Source organism: Bufo bufo, chromosome 1 (assembly GCF_905171765.1).
Source record: "Bufo bufo chromosome 1, aBufBuf1.1, whole genome shotgun sequence".
Classification (NCBI taxonomy): domain Eukaryota; kingdom Metazoa; phylum Chordata; class Amphibia; order Anura; family Bufonidae; genus Bufo; species Bufo bufo.
In genome coordinates, this window is record NC_053389.1 from 836216391 (window position 1) to 836229468 (window position 13078).

General features: G+C 55.5%; 2 protein-coding genes across 2 annotated transcripts in view; one reads left to right on the forward strand and one right to left on the reverse strand.

The window, feature by feature from the left end:
- SAP25 (Sin3A associated protein 25) overlaps positions 1 to 9549 on the forward strand; it is a 47797-nt gene extending 38248 nt beyond the window's left edge. Inside the window, exon 3 of the mRNA XM_040415865.1 lies at positions 9150 to 9549. Coding sequence (XP_040271799.1) covers positions 9150 to 9479 — 330 coding nt within the window. The 3' untranslated portion in view covers positions 9480 to 9549. The remainder of the gene's footprint in view (positions 1 to 9149) is intronic.
- Positions 9550 to 9766: 217 nt separating this feature from the next.
- The window catches only part of LOC120986661 (insulin receptor substrate 1-like), a 38607-nt gene continuing 35295 nt past the window's right edge, over positions 9767 to 13078 (reverse strand). Inside the window, exon 4 of the mRNA XM_040415327.1 lies at positions 9767 to 10928. Coding sequence (XP_040271261.1) covers positions 10921 to 10928 — 8 coding nt within the window. The 3' untranslated portion in view covers positions 9767 to 10920. The remainder of the gene's footprint in view (positions 10929 to 13078) is intronic.

Below are 13078 nucleotides of genomic sequence, written 5' to 3' on the forward strand. Positions count from 1 at the left end.
CACCCTGCAGGAGGAGGGGCAGGCTCATAGCTCTTCTCTTTCTGTATCACCCTGCAGGAGGAGGGGCAGGCTCATAGCTCTCTTCTGTCTGTATTACCCTGCAGGAGGAGGGGCAGGCTCATAGCTCTCTTCTGTCTGTATCACCCTGCAGGAGGAGGGGCAGGCTCATAGCTCTCTTCTGTCTGTATCACCCTGCAGGAGGAGGGGCAGGCTCATAGCTCTCTTCTGTCTGTATCACCCTGCAGGAGGAGGGGCGGGCTCATAGCTCTCTTCTGTCTGTATCACCCTGCAGGGGGAGGGGCAGGCTCATAGCTCTCTTCTGTCTGTATCACCCTGCAGGAGGAGGGGCAGGCTCATAGCTCTCTTCTGTCTGTATCACCCTGCAGGAGGAGGGGCAGGCTCATAGCTCTCCTCTGTCTGTATCACCCTGCAGGGGGAGGGGCAGGCTCATAGCTCTCCTCTGTCTGTATCTCCCTGCAGGAGGAGGGGCAGGCTCATAGCTCCTTCTATATGTATCACCCTGCAGGAGGAGGGGCAGGCTTATAGCTCTCTTCTGTCTGTATCACCCTGCAGGAGGAGGGGCAGGCTCATAGCTCTCTTCTGTCTGTATCACCCTGCAGGAGGAGGGGCAGGCTCATAGCTCTCTTCTGTCTGTATCACCCTGCAGGTGGAGGGGCAGGCTCATAGCTCTCTTCTGTCTGTATCACCCTGCAGGAGGAGGGGCAGGCTCATAGCTCTCTTCTGTCTGTATCACCCTGCAGGAGGCGGGGCAGGCTCATAGCTCTCTTCTGTCTGTATCACCCTGCAGGAGGAGGGGCAGGCTCACAGCTCTCCTCTGTCTGTATCACCCTGCAGGAGGAGGGGCAGGCTCATAGCTCTCTTCTGTCTGTATCACCCTGCAGGAGGCGGGGCAGGCTCATAGCTCTCTTCTGTCTGTATCACCCTGCAGGAGGAGGGGCAGGCTCATAGCTCTCTTCTGTCTGTATCACCCTGCAGGAGGAGGGGCAGGCTCATAGCTCTTCTCTGTCTGTATCACCCTGCAGGAGGAGGGGCAGGCTCATAGCTCTCTTCTGTCTGTATTACCCTGCAGGAGGAGGGGCAGGCTCATAGCTCTCTTCTGTCTGTATCACCCTGCAGGAGGAGGGGCAGGCTCATAGCTCTCTTCTGTCTGTATCACCCTGCAGGAGGAGGGGCAGGCTCATAGCTCTCTTCTGTCTGTATCACCCTGCAGGAGGAGGGGCGGGCTCATAGCTCTCTTCTGTCTGTATCACCCTGCAGGGGGGGGGGCAGGCTCATAGCTCTCTTCTGTCTGTATCACCCTGCAGGAGGAGGGGCAGGCTCATAGCTCTCTTCTGTCTGTATCACCCTGCAGGAGGAGGGGCAGGCTCATAGCTCTCCTCTGTCTGTATCACCCTGCAGGGGGAGGGGCAGGCTCATAGCTCTCCTCTGTCTGTATCTCCCTGCAGGAGGAGGGGCAGGCTCATAGCTCCTTCTATATGTATCACCCTGCAGGAGGAGGGGCAGGCTTATAGCTCTCTTCTGTCTGTATCACCCTGCAGGAGGAGGGGCAGGCTCATAGCTCTCTTCTGTCTGTATCACCCTGCAGGAGGAGGGGCAGGCTCTTAGCTCTCTTCTGTCTGTATCACCCTGCAGGAGGAGGGGCAGGCTCATAGCTCTCTTCTGTCTGTATCACCCTGCAGGAGGAGGGGCAGGCTCATAGCTCTCTTCTGTCTGTATCACCCTGCAGGAGGCGGGGCAGGCTCATAGCTCTCTTCTGTCTGTATCACCCTGCAGGAGGAGGGGCAGGCTCATAGCTCTCTTCTGTCTTTCTCACCCTGCAGGAGGAGGGGCATCATCATAGCTCTCTTCTGTCTGTATCACCCTGCAGGAGGAGGGGCAGGCTCACAGCTCTCCTCTGTCTGTATCACCCTGCAGGAGGAGGGGCAGGCTCATAGCTCTCCTCTGTCTGTATCACCCTGCAGGAGGAGGGGCAGGCTCATAGCTCTCTTCTGTCTGTATCACCCTGCAGGGGGCGGGGCAGGCTCATAGCTCTCTTCTGTCTGTATCACCCTGCAGGAGGAGGGGCAGGCTCATAGCTCTCTTCTGTCTGTATCACCCTGCAGGAGGAGGGGCAGGCTCATAGCTCTCTTCTGTCTGTATCACCCTGCAGGAGGAGGGGCAGGCTCATAGCTCTCTTCTGTCTGTATCACCCTGCAGGAGGAGGGGCAGGCTCATAGCTCTCTTCTGTCTGTATCACCCTGCAGGAGGAGGGGCAGGCTCACCGCTCTCTTCTGTCTGTATCACCCTGCAGGGGGAGGGGTAGGCTCATAGCTCTCTTCTGTCTGTATCACCCTGCAGGAGGAGGGGCAGGCTCATAGCTCTCTTCTGTCTGTATCACCCTGCAGGAGGAGGGGCAGGCTCATATCTCTCTTCTATATCACCCTGCAGGGGGCGGGGCAGGCTCATAGCTCTCTTCTGTCTGTATCACCCTGCAGGAGGAGGGGCAGGCTCATAGCTCTCTTCTGTCAGTATCACCCTGCAGGAGGAGGGGCAGGCTCATATCTCTCTTCTGTCTGTATCACCCTGCAGGGGGCGGGCTCATAGCTCTCTTCTGTCTGTATCACCCTGCAGGAGGAGGGGCAGGCTCATTGCTCTCTTCTGTCTGTATCACCCTGCAGGAGGAGGGGCAGGCTCATAGCTCTCTTCTGTCTGTATCACCCTGCAGGAGGAGGGGCAGGCTCATAGCTCTCTTCTGTCTGTATCACCCTGCAGGAGGAGGGGCAGGCTCATAGCTCTCTTCTGTCTGTATCACCCTGCAGGAGGAGGGGCAGGCTCATAGCTCTCTTCTGTCTGTATCACCCTACAGGAGGAGGGGCAGGCTCATAGCTCTCTTCTGTCTGTATCACCCTGCAGGAGGAGGGGCAGGCTCATAGCTCTCTTCTGTCTGTATCACCCTGCAGGGGGAGGGGCAGGCTCATAGCTCTCTTCTGTCTGTATCACCCTGCAGGAGGAGGGGCAGGCTCATAGCTCTCTTCTGTCTGTATCACCCTGCAGGGGGAGGGGCAGTCTCATAGCTCTCCTCTGTCTGTATCACCCTGCAGGAGGAGGGGCAGGCTCATAGCTCTCTTTTGTCTGTATCACCCTGCAGGAGGAGGGGCAGGCTCATAGCTCTCTTCTGTCTGTATCACCCTGCAGGAGGAGGGGCAGGCTCATAGCTCTCCTCTGTCTGTATCACCCTGCAGGAGGAGGGGCAGGCTCATAGCTCTCTTTTGTCTGTATCACCCTGCAGGAGGAGGGGCAGGCTCATAGCTCTCTTCTGTCTGTATCACCCTGCAGGAGGAGGGGCAGGCTCATAGCTCTCCTCTGTCTGTATCACCCTGCAGGAGGAGGGGCAGGCTCATAGCTCTTCTGTCTGTATCACCCTGCAGGAGGAGGGGCAGGCTCATAGCTCTCTTCTGTCTGTATCACCCTGCAGGAGGAGGGGCAGGCTCATAGCTCTCTTCTGTCTGTATCACCCTGCAGGAGGAGGGGCAGGCTCATAGCTCTTCTCTGTCTGTATCACCCTGCAGGAGGAGGGGCAGGCTCATAGCTCTCTTCTGTCTGTATTACCCTGCAGGAGGAGGGGCAGGCTCATAGCTCTCTTCTGTCTGTATCACCCTGCAGGAGGAGGGGCAGGCTCATAGCTCTCTTCTGTCTGTATCACCCTGCAGGAGGAGGGGCAGGCTCATAGCTCTCTTCTGTCTGTATCACCCTGCAGGAGGAGGGGCGGGCTCATAGCTCTCTTCTGTCTGTATCACCCTGCAGGGGGAGGGGCAGGCTCATAGCTCTCTTCTGTCTGTATCACCCTGCAGGAGGAGGGGCAGGCTCATAGCTCTCTTCTGTCTGTATCACCCTGCAGGAGGAGGGGCAGACTCATAGCTCTCCTCTGTCTGTATCACCCTGCAGGGGGAGGGGCAGGCTCATAGCTCTCCTCTGTCTGTATCTCCCTGCAGGAGGAGGGGCAGGCTCATAGCTCCTTCTATATGTATCACCCTGCAGGAGGAGGGGCAGGCTCATAGCTCTCTTCTGTCTGTATCACCCTGCAGGAGGAGGGGCAGGCTCATAGCTCTCTTCTGTCTGTATCACCCTGCAGGAGGAGGGGCAGGCTCATAGCTCTCTTCTGTCTGTATCACCCTGCAGGAGGAGGGGCAGGCTCATAGCTCTCTTCTGTCTGTATCACCCTGCAGGAGGCGGGGCAGGCTCATAGCTCTCTTCTGTCTGTATCACCCTGCAGGAGGAGGGGCAGGCTCATAGCTCTCTTCTGTCTGTATCACCCTGCAGGAGGAGGGGCAGGCTCATAGCTCTCTTCTGTCTATATCACCCTGCAGGAGGAGGGGCATCATCATAGCTCTCTTCTGTCTGTATCACCCTGCAGGAGGAGGGGCAGGCTCACAGCTCTCCTCTGTCTGTATCACCCTGCAGGAGGAGGGGCAGGCTCATAGCTCTCCTCTGTCTGTATCACCCTGCAGGAGGAGGGGCAGGCTCATAGCTCTCTTCTGTCTGTATCACCCTGCAGGGGGCGGGGCAGGCTCATAGCTCTCTTCTGTCTGTATCACCCTGCAGGAGGAGGGGCAGGCTCATAGCTCTCTTCTGTCTGTATCACCCTGCAGGAGGAGGGGCAGGCTCATAGCTCTCTTCTGTCTGTATCACCCTGCAGGAGGAGGGGCAGGCTCATAGCTCTCTTCTGTCTGTATCACCCTGCACGAGGAGGGGCAGGCTCATAGCTCTCTTCTGTCTGTATCACCCTGCAGGAGGAGGGGCAGGCTCACAGCTCTCTTCTGTCTGTATCACCCTGCAGGGGGAGGGGTAGGCTCATAGCTCTCTTCTGTCTGTATCACCCTGCAGGAGGAGGGGCAGGCTCATAGCTCTCTTCTGTCTGTATCACCCTGCAGGAGGAGGGGCAGGCTCATATCTCTCTTCTATATCACCCTGCAGGGGGCGGGGCAGGCTCATAGCTCTCTTCTGTCTGTATCACCCTGCAGGAGGAGGGGCAGGCTCATAGCTCTCTTCTGTCAGTATCACCCTGCAGGAGGAGGGGCAGGCTCATAGCTCTCTTCTGTCTGTATCACCCTGCAGGAGGAGGGGCAGGCTCATATCTCTCTTCTGTCTGTATCACCCTGCAGGGGGCGGGCTCATAGCTCTCTTCTGTCTGTATCACCCTGCAGGAGGAGGGGCAGGCTCATAGCTCTCTTCTGTCTGTATCACCCTGCAGGAGGAGGGGCAGGCTCATAGCTCTCTTCTGTCTGTATCACCCTGCAGGAGGAGGGGCAGGCTCATAGCTCTCTTCTGTCTGTATCACCCTGCAGGAGTAGGGGCAGGCTCATTGCTCTCTTCTGTCTGTATCACCCTGCAGGAGGAGGGGCAGGCTCATAGCTCTCTTCTGTCTGTATCACCCTGCAGGAGGAGGGGCAGGCTCATAGCTCTCTTCTGTCTGTATCACCCTGCAGGAGGAGGGGCAGGCTCATAGCTCTCTTCTGTCTGTATCACCCTGCAGGAGGAGGGGCAGGCTCATAGCTCTCTTCTGTCTGTATCACCCTGCAGGAGGAGGGGCAGGCTCATAGCTCTCTTCTGTCTGTATCACCCTACAGGAGGAGGGGCAGGCTCATAGCTCTCTTCTGTCTGTATCACCCTGCAGGAGGAGGGGCAGGCTCATAGCTCTCTTCTGTCTGTATCACCCTGCAGGGGGAGGGGCAGGCTCATAGCTCTCTTCTGTCTGTATCACCCTGCAGGAGGAGGGGCGGGCTCATAGCTCTCCTCTGTCTGTATCACCCTGCAGGAGGAGGGGCAGGCTCATAGCTCTCTTCTGTCTGTATCACCCTGCAGGAGGAGGGGCAGGCTCATAGCTCTCTTCTGTCTGTATCACCCTGCAGGGGGCGGGGCAGGCTCATAGCTCTCTTCTGTCTGTATCACCCTGCAGGGGGCGGGGCAGGCTCATAGCTCTCTTCTGTCTGTATCACCCTGCAGGAGGAGGGGCAGGCTCATAGCTCTCCTCTGTCTGTATCACCCTGCAGGAGGAGGGGCAGGCTCATAGCTCTCTTCTGTCTGTATCACCCTGCAGGAGGAGGGGCAGGCTCACAGCTCTCCTCTGTCTGTATCACCCTGCAGGAGGAGGGGCAGGCTCATAGCTCTCTTCTGTCTGTATCACCCTGCAGGAGGCGGGGCAGGCTCATAGCTCTCTTCTGTCTGTATCACCCTGCAGGAGGAGGGGCAGGCTCATAGCTCTCTTCTGTCTGTATCACCCTGCAGGAGGAGGGGCAGGCTCATAGCTCCCTTCTGTCTGTATCACCCTGCAGGAGGAGGGGCAGGCTCACAGCTCTCCTTTGTCTGTATCACCCTGCAGGAGGAGGGGCAGGCTCATAGCTCTCCTCTGTCTGTATCACCCTGCAGGAGGAGGAGCAGGCTCACAGCTCTCTTCTGTCTGTATCACCCTGCAGGGGGAGGGGCAGGCTCATAGCTCTCTTCTGTCTGTATCACCCTGCAGGGGGAGGGGCAGGCTCATAGCTCTCTTCTGTCTGTATCACCCTGCAGGAGGAGGGGCAGGCTCATAGCTCTCTTCTGTCTGTATCACCCTGCAGGAGGAGGGGCAGGCTCATAGCTCTCTTCTGTCTGTATCGCCCTGCAGGAGGAGGGGCAGGCTCATAGCTCTCTTCTGTCTGTATCACCCTGCAGGAGGAGGGGCAGGCTCATAGCTCTCTTCTGTCTGTATCGCCCTGCAGGAGGAGGGGCAGGCTCATAGCTCTCTTCTGTCTGTATCACCCTGCAGGAGGAGGGGCAGGCTCATAGCTCTCTTCTGTGTGTATCACCCTGCAGGAGGAGGGGCAGGCTCATAGCTCTCTTCTGTCTGTATCACCCTGCAGGAGGAGGGGCAGGCTCATAGCTCTCTTCTGTCTGTATCACCCTGCAGGGGGCGGGGCAGGCTCATAGCTCTCTTCTGTCTGTATCACCCTGCAGGAGGAGGGGCAGGCTCATAGCTCTCTTCTGTCTGTATCACCCTGCAGGAGGAGGGGCAGGCTCATAGCTCTCTTCTGTCTGTATCGCCCTGCAGGAGGAGGGGCAGGCTCATAGCTCTCTTCTGTCTGTATCACCCTGCAGGAGGAGGGACAGGCTCATAGCTCTCTTCTGTGTGTATCACCCTGCAGGAGGAGGGGTAGGCTCATAGCTCTCTTTTGTCTGTATCACCCTGCAGGAGGAGAGGCAGGCTCATAGCTCTCTTCTGTGTGTATCACCCTGCAGGAGGAGGGGTAGGCTCATAGCTCTCTTTTGTCTGTATCACCCTGCAGGGGGAGGGGCAGGCTCATAGCTCTCCTCTGTCTGTATCACCCTGCAGGGGGCGGGCTCATAGCTCTCTTTTGTCTGTATCACCCTGCAGGGGGCGGGCTCATAGCTCTCTTCTGTCTGTATCACCCTGCAGGAGGAGGGGCAGGCTCATAGCTCTCCTCTGTCTGTATCACCCTGCAGGAGGAGGGGCAGGCTCATAGCTCTCCTCTGTCTGTATCACCCTGCAGGGGGCGGGCTCATAGCTCTCTTCTGTCTGTATCACCCTGCAGGAGGAGGGGCAGGCTCATAGCTCTCTTCTGTCTGTATCACCCTGCAGGAGGAGGGGCAGGCTCATAGCTCTCTTCTGTCTGTATCACCCTGCAGGAGGAGGGGCAGGCTCATAGCTCTCTTCTGTCTGTATCACCCTGCAGGAGGAGGGGCAGGCTCATTGCTCTCTTCTGTCTGTATCACCCTGCAGGAGGAGGGGCAGGCTCATAGCTCTCCTCTGTCTGTATCACCCTGCAGGAGGAGGGGCAGGCTCATAGCTCTCTTCTGTCTGTATCACCCTGCAGGAGGAGGGGCAGGCTCATAGCTCTCTTCTGTCTGTATCACCCTGCAGGAGGAGGGGCAGGCTCATAGCTCTCTTCTGTCTGTATCACCCTGCAGGAGGAGGGGCAGGCTCATAGCTCTCTTCTGTCTGTATCACCCTGCAGGGGGCGGGGCAGGCTCATAGCTCTCTTCTGTCTGTATCACCCTGCAGGGGGAGGGGCAGGCTCATAGCTCTCCTCTGTCTGTATCACCCTGCAGGAGGAGGGGCAGGCTCATAGCTCTTCTGTCTGTATCACCCTGCAGGGGGAGGGGCAGGCTCATAGCTCTCTTCTGTCTGTATCACCCTGCAGGAGGAGGGGCAGGCTCATAGCTCTCTTCTGTATCACCCTGCAGGAGGAGGGGCAGGCTCATAGCTCTCTTCTGTCTGTATCACCCTGCAGGAGGAGGGGCAGGCTCATAGCTCTCTTCTGTATCACCCTGCAGGAGGAGGGGCAGGCTCATAGCTCTCTTCTGTCTGTATCACCCTGCAGGAGGAGGGGCAGGCTCATAGCTCTTCTGTCTGTATCACCCTGCAGGGGGAGGGGCAGGCTCATAGCTCTCTTCTGTCTGTATCACCCTGCAGGAGGAGGGGCAGGCTCATAGCTCTCTTCTGTATCACCCTGCAGGAGGAGGGGCAGGCTCATAGCTCTCTTCTGTCTGTATCACCCTGCAGGGGGAGGGGCAGTCTCATAGCTCTCTTCTGTCTGTATCACCCTGCAGGAGGAGGGGCAGGCTCATAGCTCTCTTCTGTATCACCCTGCAGGAGGAGGGGCAGGCTCATAGCTCTCTTCTGTCTGTATCACCCTGCAGGGGGAGGGGCAGTCTCATAGCTCTCCTCTGTCTGTATCACCCTGCAGGGGGAGGGGCAGGCTCATAGCTCTCCTCTGTCTGTATCACCCTGCAGGAGGAGGGGCAGGCTCATAGCTCTCTTCTGTCTGTATCACCCTGCAGGAGGAGGGGCAGGCTCATAGCTCTCTTCTGTCTGTATCACCCTGCAGGAGGAGGGGCAGGCTCATAGCTCTCCTCTGTCTGTATCACCCTGCAGGAGGAGGGGCAGGCTCATAGCTCTCTTCTGTCTGTATCACCCTGCAGGAGGAGGGGCAGGCTCATAGCTCTCTTCTGTCTGTATCACCCTGCAGGAGGAGGGGCAGGCTCATAGCTCTCTTCTGTCTGTATCACCCTGCAGGGGGAGGGGCAGGCTCATAGCTCTCTTCTGTCTGTATCACCCTGCAGGGGGCGGGCTCATACATTCTGTCTTTTTTCAGGTGATGGGCTGTTTGCGCCTTCAGACTCCGCCTCCCATCATGTCTTCCTGTGTGTTCCCCTCCTCCTATGATGATGATCCTATGGGTGATGATGAAGATATCTCGGAGAACATTTCACATAATGGAGGACCCTCGGAGTTGCCCCTTCTTCCTCCCGGCTCTGACCCCCTGGACATGGTCGCTCCCCAGTGTCTCGTCCTCCCAGTTTCAGGGTGTTGTGGGACGGTCAGTGCTGTCCCCTCCCCCGCGCTCTACACCCCATCAGAGCTGGAGGCCGTGTGTGGACTGTTGTGTCTGTCGGCCACATCCCCCCCGCACCGCGCACAATAGACACTGAGCTCCGCCCACCTCTGTATTATTTGTGTTTTTTCTTGTATTAGAGTGTAAGCTCTGCGGGTGAGCCCTGGTGTGTGACCGGTAGTTCCTTAAGCCGACACTAGGTGGTGCTGATGGTCAGTCACAGTGACACCTGCAGGCCGTCCAGGGTATGACGGTGTAGTCTGGTGTCAGAGGCTTTTTATATAATATAACGCTCAGTCATGTGACCTCCACCGGACAGCCCCGCCCCCCTTGTGGCATGCTTTATGTGTGAGGCAGACCATGGACTCGGGCGCTGTTCAGACACTTTATTTATCAGACATAGCTTATACATTGCAGTTTTCCTGTGACTTTGGCGGCTGCACAGGCTGCGGCCATTTTACAGGCCCATGGAAGGTGGAGCTTAGGCGTTGCCATGGAGACTGTCTACAGGCTCAACACAGGACAAGCTGATGGCAAGCGAGCGTTTCTATTGGCTCAGTTTCTTGTCCCACCCCCCAGGCAGCACTTGGAATGTTCCATTTACATACAATATAAGGGGGGGGGGGCAGCTGATATGACTGATGGGGGATGGCGTAGTTCCCCCCCCCCCTCGTTATGGCTCTCTGTAACGTAATAACACTTGGGGTTATAATACTCTGTTATAATCTATATATTACATCATCTCCATAAACCTCTAGTCATAGATTTCAACATTTCCTAAAAATTCTCATAATTCATGTAAAACAGACATCGAACACGCAAACGCTTTAACACGGACCCGCTTCCTACACGCGCTGCAGGCAGCCATTTTGTGGATGCCATTAAATTAAGTCACTTTAGGAGGCAGCTGGTGCCTCGTACCTTGTAGTAAAGTACCAGACGGCATCCACTCACAAAATGGCGCGCCGCGTCTGTCCGCGGCGGTCGTACCACATGTTTCATGAGTTTTTTTTGTTTCCAGATTTTTGGCTTTTGATAAAAACACTGTAAATCCTCGTCTCGTCACCTTTGTCCCTGGCGCAGGGGCGATGACGGCAGCCATTTTGTGTAGTTGTCGCCCCTGACTACAGCTACATCGTACCTACTGGAGTCTGCTACACTTCTTGTTCGGACGTCTCCAGACGCTAAGTTATAGCCGCGGACACCGGTGATGTGGGGAAGCCATTTTGGAGGCGCAGCAATAGACACAAAATGGCTTCCTGCGCTACAAGACAGTTCTCGGTGTGGTTGTCAGAGTGGTTTCGGGAGTATTGGCGGCTGCGTCGGCAAAGTCGGGGTAAATGTGGACGTTGACGGCGAGGTTGCTATGGCAACACTTCAGCGTTGGCTTTCTGACATCCCGGTTTATGGGAAAAGGCACATCTGATTGTAAAGTCCGGTCCTGATATTTTGCGTCAATTGTGAGATGCAAAGTGCAAATAGTAACGGACATTGTGCGGCGGCGGCGGCGGCATCGTCTCCTCACCGCGACTCAACATTCTGTGAAAGAGAGAAAGAAAAAGGATAAACATATAATATACTACAGGCTCCGCCCAAAGCCAGACGTTAGCGGAGTTCTCCTTTAAATTCCAACAGGTCGGTGACCACAGCACTCACACATGGACTCTACACCCCAATGTCTGACAACTCGGGGCCACCTGAGGAGACTGTACACCACATCTTCTGACAACTCGGGGCCACCTGAGGAGACTGTACACCACATCTTCTGACAACTCGGGGCCACCTGAGGAGACTATTCCTGTACCGTCCTCACACACACTCCTCTACACTACACCTCCTCCTGTATCTACTATTCCTGTACCGTCCTCACACACACTCCTCTACACTACACCTCCTCCTGTATCTACTATTCCTGTATCGTCCTCACACACACTCCTCTACACTACACCTCCTCCTGTATCTACTATTCCTGTACCGTCCTCACACACACTCCTCTACACTACACCTCCTCCTGTATCTACTATTCCTGTACCGTCCTCACACACACTCCTCTACACTACACCTCCTGTATCTACTATTCCTGTACCGTCCTCACACACACTCCTCTACACTACACCTCCTCCTGTATCTACTATTCCTGTACTGTCCTCACACACACTCCTCTACACTACACCTCCTGTATCTACTATTCCTGTACCGTCCTCACACACACTCCTCTACACTACACCTCCTCCTGTATCTACTATTCCTGTACCGTCCTCACACACACTCCTCTACACTACACCTCCTCCTGTATCTACTATTCCTGTACCGTCCTCACACACACTCCTCTACACTACACCTCCTGTATCTACTATTCCTGTACCGTCCTCACACACACTCCTCTACACTACACCTCCTCCTGTATATACTATTCCTGTACCGTCCTCACTCACACTCCTCTACACTACACCTCCTCCTGTATATACTATTCCTGTACCGTCCTCACACACACTCCTCTACACTACACCTCCTCCTGTATATACTATTCCTGTACCGTCCTCACACACACTCCTCTACACTACACCTCCTGTATCTACTATTCCTGTACTGTCCTCACACACACTCCTCTACACTACACCTCCTCCTGTATCTACTATTCCTGTACCGTCCTCACACACACTCCTCTACACTACACCTCCTCCTGTATCTACTATTCCTGTACTGTCCTCACACACACTCCTCTACACTACACCTCCTCCTGTATCTACTATTCCTGTACTGTCCTCACACACACTCCTCTACACTACACCTCCTGTATCTACTATTCCTGTACCGTCCTCACACACACTCCTCTACACTACACCTCCTGTATCTACTATTCCTGTACTGTCCTCACACACACTCCTCTACACTACACCTCCTCCTGTATCTACTATTCCTGTACTGTCCTCACACACACTCCTCTACACTACACCTCCTCCTGTATCTACTATTCCTGTACTGTCCTCACACACACTCCTCTACACTACACCTCCTCCTGTATCTACTATTCCTGTACTGTCCTCACACACACTCCTCTACACTACACCACCTCCTGTATCTACTATTCCTGTACTGTCCTCACACACACTCCTCTACACTACACCTCCTGTATCTACTATTCCTGTACTGTCCTCACACACACTCCTCTACACTACACCTCCTCCTGTATCTACTATTCCTGTACCGTCCTCACACACACTCCTCTACACTACACCTCCTCCTGTATCTACTATTCCTGTACTGTCCTCACACACACTCCTCTACACTACACCTCCTGTATCTACTATTCCTGTACTGTCCTCACACACACTCCTCTACACTACACCTCCTCCTGTATCTACTATTCCTGTACTGTCCTCACACACACTCCTCTACACTACACCTCCTCCTGTATCTACTATTCCTGTACTGTCCTCACACACACTCCTCTACACTACACCTCCTCCTGTATCTACTATTCCTGTACTGTCCTCACACACACTCCTCTACACTACACCTCCTGTATCTACTATTCCTGTACTGTCCTCACACACACTCCTCTACACTACACCTCCTGTATCTACTATTCCTGTACCGTCCTCACACACACTCCTCTACACTACACCTCCTGTATCTACTATTCCTGTACTGTCCTCACACACACTCCTCTACACTACACCTCCTCC